General features: G+C 53.9%; 1 protein-coding gene across 1 annotated transcript; it reads left to right on the top strand.

The window, feature by feature from the left end:
- The first annotated feature begins 3,294 nt into the window (after window positions 1-3,294).
- LOC123040346 (UDP-glycosyltransferase 73C4) lies at window positions 3,295-4,969 on the top strand. Its single transcript, XM_044463218.1, has one exon. The coding sequence runs from the start codon at window positions 3,302-3,304 to the stop codon at window positions 4,763-4,765; it is 1,464 nt and encodes a 487-aa protein (XP_044319153.1). The 5' UTR covers window positions 3,295-3,301; the 3' UTR covers window positions 4,766-4,969.
- Window positions 4,970-6,457: the final 1,488 nt, after the last annotated feature.

Below are 6,457 nucleotides of genomic sequence, written 5' to 3'. Positions count from 1 at the left end.
GTTTGTATCGGAATCAGCGCCGGCAGTCACGGAATCAGTGTCGTTTTCCCGCACATGCAGAAGAAAAGATGCCGCCAGCAACAGTGGCGGCGGGGCCCGCACCTCGCCTTCCGTGCAGCAGGCAGCATGCGCCAGTAGCTGCTGTTGGCAGGGGTGGCCGCCTCAGCCAGTGGCGGCGAGGCCCACTGGCGGGCCCGGGCGCAGCAGAGGCTGTCGGCCCGCCAGCGACCGCGCCAGGGTTGGCCGCCTCGCCCGGTGGCGGCCTGGCCCACCTGGCGTCGCCCGTTCCGTCGCGGCTGGGTGTACTGTGGGAAAGCCGTTTCGGCTGGGTTGCCGCCTCCGGCGGTGGCGGCAGGTGCCACGTGTCGCCAGCCGCGCCTGCCGCCACCGCTGAGGGGGTCCTTTTTTGTCAAATTCATCCGGAGGTAGTCTTTTTTGTCAAGTCATCTCGGCAGGGGGTCCTTTTGGACAAAAAATCCGGCGTGCCGCCGAACTCGTGGTGGAGGTTGTGCCTGCATCTATGTTGTTTTTTATTTTAAAATAAGAGAAGTTATGGCAGTGGGTTTTAGGCCGAGCTAGTCGGGTATAAATCCTTGTACTCTTTAGTCCTTGTACGTCCAGGTAGTGTACAAACAGAGTAAGAAACATGATGCCTATGTCAAAACGGTTGGTGGACCTATCCGGAGATTATGCTGTCATCCATGTTGGGTAAAAACCTCTGTAGCCACCTCCTCCAACCGCGTACACACCGCCTTGAATAGCGGTTGGTACTCCGCACGTTGTAGCATAGACCACATATGAAGCGAGTGCGTACAACGGAAGATAACTTGCAAAGGGAAGTATTTATGTCATTAAAAACCAAATCGTTTCTACATAGCCAAAGCGACCATATCAAGGCATACGCTCCCACCCTTATTAGCGTTTTGAACCCATTTGAAATATTGTCCAACCAATGACCAAAAATATTGGCAACACTTGTGGGAGGATACAAATTTGACGCTATTTGGATGACTGACCACGTAGAACGCACAAACTTGCATTAGAAAAAACAGGTGTTTGATTGTCTCGTCATGAATACAAAAACAACACTTCTTACTTTTTGGCCAGTTGCATCGTGCGAGGTTGTCTTTGATTAGCACAGCACCTCTATGAAGATACCACATGAATATTTTAACTTTTAGTGGAATCCTTGCCTTCCAGATTTTCTTGTTATTGCTCACCTGTACCTCAGAATGCATAAGCGCACATTGACGAGGACATGTATTGGGGGTAGGGTAAAGGCCTGGCCTAAATACCCTACCCATGGACACCGTACACTTTGTATTGGGTCCCTGGGCCAGATCACCGTCCAGATGTACCGCAGCTTGAAAGTCACTCGGACGGCAACAACCACTCGGAGCACGGCACTCCACTCGACGAGCTCATTCCACTCGTCCGTGTAACTCACTCGGATTTGCGAAGACCAATAGTCAGCATGACGGTTTTGTAGTGTGCAGGCATTATGGCATTGATGCTCCACCGTGTAACATAAGGGGTGATGGGATGGCGCACTCTATATAAGCCACCCCACCACTAGACTAGGGGCTCTTTTCTTCCACCTCTCTCTCTTTTCACCATTAGTCTCACGACTTAGCTCAGGCATGGGGATCCGTTCCTCTCTCACACACACATTGTAATCTCCGGATATATACTCAGATAGAACAAAGCCTCTCCGGAGCACGAGACGTAGGGTTGTTATCTCCACCGTGAGAGGCCCGAACTCGCTAAAACCACCGTGTCACCCATATGCATCTCGATAGAACATGCTCTGTTGCCTTATACCTTATTATTGTCGGAATCGTTCCCACGACAGTTGGCGCCCACCTTGGGGCCTGGCGTCTATCGAGCCATGGTGCAAATAGTTTTTCCATTTATTTTCGGCAACAGCTCAATGATTGGCTTGCTGGAATTCTGGGCATCGCGCCATTAGTACAAACACAAGGATCAGGGAAGTATCTATTTGATCTGGTCTTTCTTTGAATTAATTATCTAACAATGGGTTGATCTTTTTCTCCTGTAGGATCAGACATCACCAAAGCGTGATCAATCATTAAACGAAAAAGGAGGAGAGATAATTCATCCTTATTCAGCGCCGCAAGGCTCCTCCGCCCGTTCGCTTGCCCGACTATGGTTTTCATGCCGTGGAGGCGCCCGCCTCGCCGGCAGCGCAAGGCTCCTCTGCCCGGTCGACTGCCCGCCGGCGGCCTCCATGTCGCGGGGCTTCCCCAGCCGATCACCAGCTTGACGGCTGCGTCCGCGCCGTGTAGGCATAGGCTCGACCGACGACGCGAGACTCCTCCCTTTCCGCTCCGCGGCCGCACGAACCTGGCCGGCAGCGCGGAGCTTCTCCGCCCGGTCAACTGCCCGCCGACGGCCTCCACGCCACAGGACATCCCGAGCCGATCGCCTGCTCGACGACGGTGTCCGCACCGTGGAGACGTACGACCGACCGGGGACGGGAGATTCCTCCCTTGCTGCTCGGCAGAGAGACACAAACCTGCCCGGCAGCGCGGAGCTCCTCCGACCGGGCGCCTGCCCACTGGCGGCCTCCACGACGCGGGGATCCTACGTCGGGCTGCCTGTGGGAAAAGGAAACACCCATCGCATGCAATGCTTCAATTTCAGCTTAATTAGTACTGACGCCATTTGCATGCAGATTCTGGACTTGGGGCAACGCCTTCAATGCATTGGACATGGGGACAACTCCTTCAATGTACGAACAGTAAAGACGAGACTTGCCTGCTTCTCGCGTGTGCCTATCCGTGCTCTCGTGTACGTGGCTTGATTTGATTGAAATAAAATAAGGCCCGGCCCCACCCTCTTAAAATCAGGGGGAGATGATTAGATTAGAAAAAGAAAAGAAAAAAAACGCAGGATGAAGTGGGAGTACGGATGGGAGCATGGGGAGGAAGCAGGCAAGCTGGATCCGGAGCGGAGATGCTATAGATAGCGGTGTTTCTAGATTGACAATCGTGTAAGGATTCTAGCACCTTCAATCGTGGGTGGTCTGTCACTAATTGGATTTCCAGCACCACATATGATTGTTTCAAGATGTCAAAGATTTGCTACTACATGAGATGGAATATATAGTAATTTACTCATTAAAAATTTCACCACGCGGTAGGCGTGCATTGAGCTACCAGCAGTAGTTTATTCTTTCAATCGACACTGAGCAATAGGGCTAGTCCAACATCTACTCCTACTTATACCGTTCACACGCAGGTAATTAACTTTCCGCTAGCAGTAGTAATTTGCAAAGAAAATGGCCTCTACGGAAACCACTGGCAGCAGCAAGAAGCTGCGTGTGCTCCTCATCCCCTTCTTCGCCTCCAGCCACATCGGGCCCTTCACCGAGCTCGCCGTTAGCCTTGCGACGGCCAGACCACAGGCCGTAGAGGCCACCATCGCGGTGACGCCGGCGAACGTGTCGTTCGTCCGGTCGTTGCTCCAGCGGTACGAGAACGGCAGTTGCATACCGGTGAAGGTGGCGACGTACCCGTTCCCGGCCGTGGACGGCCTCCCGTGGGGCGTCGAGAACCTCGGCACGGCCGCGCAGGCCGATGCATGGCGCATCGATGTGGCCGCGTTGAGCGATACGCTGATGCGCCCCGTCCAGGAAACGCTCATCAGGGCGCAGTCGCCGGACGCGCTCATCACCGACGTGCACTTCATGTGGAACGCCGGCGTCTGCGACGGGCTCGGTGTGCCATGCGTCACGTTCAACGTCATCGGCGCCTTCTCGACGCTCGCGATGCGCCATCTACTGGGTCGCGTTTCCAGCAGCGAGCCGGAGGTGGTGACTACCATCCCTCGGTTTCCGGACCCCGAGATACGAGTACCCACGGTGGAGCTGCCGGAATACTTGAGGAGCCAAGGGAAGGGTGACCAATCCATCTTCCACCGGCTCTATGCGGTGCAAGGTGACTGCTTCGGGCTGGCCGTCAACACATCGCCAGACCTGGAGGAGCATTACTGCGGGATGTACGTGGGCAATGGCTACGCGAAGCGTGCGTACATGCTAGGCCCCGTGTCACTACGACTGCCGTCGTCACCGGAAGCCGACGACTCACGGTACACCGACTGGCTTGACTCGAAGCCAAGCCGGTCGGTGGTGTACGTGTGCTTCGGCAGCCTCGCCCACGTCTCCGACGCTCAGCTGGACGAGCTCGCTCTCGGGCTTGAGGCCTCAGGGATGGCGTTCCTGTGGGTGGTGAGGATGGACAAGTGGTCTCCCCCGGAGCGGTGGCGCGAGCGTGTTGGAGGCAGGGGCATGGTGGTCACCGCCTGGGCTCCGCAAAGGGCTATCCTGGGGCACCGGGCAGTGGGGGCTTTCGTGACGCACTGCGGATGGAACTCCGTCCTGGAGACGGTGGCGGCGGGTGTGCCGGTGCTGACATGGCCCATAGTGTTCGAGCAGTTCATCACCGAGAGGCTGCTGACGGAGGTCCTAGGGATCGGGGAGCGGCTGTGGCCGGACGGCGCCGGCGTTCGAAGCACGAGGCACGAAGAGCAGGAGGTAATCCCCGCCCAAGATGTGGCACCGGCATTGACGACCTTCATGCAGCCTGGAGGGCCGGGGGATGCAGCGAGGAGCAGAGTCATGGGCCTGGCCGCTAAGGTTCATGCCGCGGTGGCAGAAGGAGGATCCTCCAACCGTGATCTGCACCGCTTGATAGATGACCTCATGGAAGCTGCCGGTGTCGGTGCCGGAAGGACGACGATATGAAGTCAGACTTGTTCAAAATCCTTTCTTTTGCTGCTTTATTATGATTGAATGATGGTCGGTCAGTCTCACCAACTATCTTATCTCACCTGTATGCCTGAGTTCGTCTATTTTTGAAAGTTGTTTGCTTTTCTTCTTTTCTTTTCTTTTCTTGTCTTTACAATCACTTTTTCCCTTGTAACAAATCCGAACGAAGCCTTAATAAATGATGTGTCTGCCGCAAATGAATTGGCCGTGAACCAACATGTGGTTGGATGGTTATAGATAAGTTGCCATCCAAAGCATTCCCTTCCAAGGACAACTTTGAACAATTTGCTAAAGATGTAAGGAATAACCAGTTGTGTGCTTCTAGCAAGTTCCTCCCTAATACTAACTGGCGCAAGTTTAACAAGGACCCAAAAGATGGAATGGGGCCATGAAGCGAGTTGTTTGGAAGATCAAGCGCTTGAACATTTGACATATTGGCCAGCGAAGCAGGGATCAGACCTCCAGTCTGTTGCTTTCCGTAACCAATGTGAGATGGTATCAGTCCAAAAATGCCATTGCTACCAACACTAAAGTTTTTGAATAATTGCATGTTGTAAAGAGGAAACGGAACATTACCTGATTAACTGTTGAAACTTAGGTCAAGGTCAAGCAGTTTTATAATGCGACTCAAACTTTCGAGAATTAATCTTGATATCCTATTTTGGCCGAGCAATATAGAAGTGAGGGAATAAATATTTTCTATTGATGGAGGTATGCTTCCAGACAGGAAGTTCTAAAGCGCCCGAGCCTCCCCGTGTCGCTCCTGAGCGACTCTAGAGGCGCACCCAGCCGCCACCCAAAGAACCGTCGGCCAGAATTAGAATCCTCACCGCCGCCGGAGGAGGCCGTCCAATGGTAGACGACGGTGGCGGGGCACTGTCCCATTCCCTCCCAACCTTCCTTGGCTTCTGGTCTTGTTCGTCAGCACGCTCAGACCCGGATCCAGTGGGCAGGTCCCTACTCATGAATAGCCTTAGTGGCAGCCGCGAGAGGCCGACAGATCCCGTCCCCAGAGGTATCTTCTCGTGAGGTTTGGGCTGGAGATTGCTCCATCTCGTGTTGGTGGCTGGCCACGTCCTACCAGATCTGGCAACAGCCGGTTGGGATTAGTCCACAACGATCGGAGTGGCAACTGCCATCCCATGATGCGAAAGCCTTGCGACGGAACGACGATGCTTAGTCCATGTTGGTCCCTGTGGTGAAAACTTCAGGCTGCGGCAACGGCCTCATTCTGGATTGCGGTGGCTGCCGAAAGAGTCTTTGTGAGGTTTCTTCATCCAGATCCGGTGGTTGATTCTGGCGATGTGTAAACTACAGACAACGGCTTGAGAGCATCTCCAATAGCCACGCTTCGCGCCACGCGCAAAAAACTTGTTTGCCGCGCGCGCTTCGGCTGGTTTAGCGCGGCCGCCAGCGCTGGCTCCAACAGCCGCTAAATGCATAGCGCGCGCCGCTCCAGCAGCGCGCTGAAAATGCAGCGCGCGCGACTTGCCGGGCATTTCACATATATGGCATTTTGGACACAAAATAAGTTTGAAACATTCATCAAAATGCAATGAACATGTGAAATTTAACACAAACAAGTTAATGAATAAAAGTTCATGCCCACAAGTTCATCCAACCAAGTTCAAAATGCAAACTAAAGTTCAAGACACAAATGAAAGACAC

Source organism: Triticum aestivum, chromosome 2B, assembly GCF_018294505.1.
Source record: "Triticum aestivum cultivar Chinese Spring chromosome 2B, IWGSC CS RefSeq v2.1, whole genome shotgun sequence".
Classification (NCBI taxonomy): domain Eukaryota; kingdom Viridiplantae; phylum Streptophyta; class Magnoliopsida; order Poales; family Poaceae; genus Triticum; species Triticum aestivum.
The sequence above is the reverse complement of the archived record's forward strand: the minus strand, read 5'-3'. Positions and strand labels throughout refer to the sequence as shown.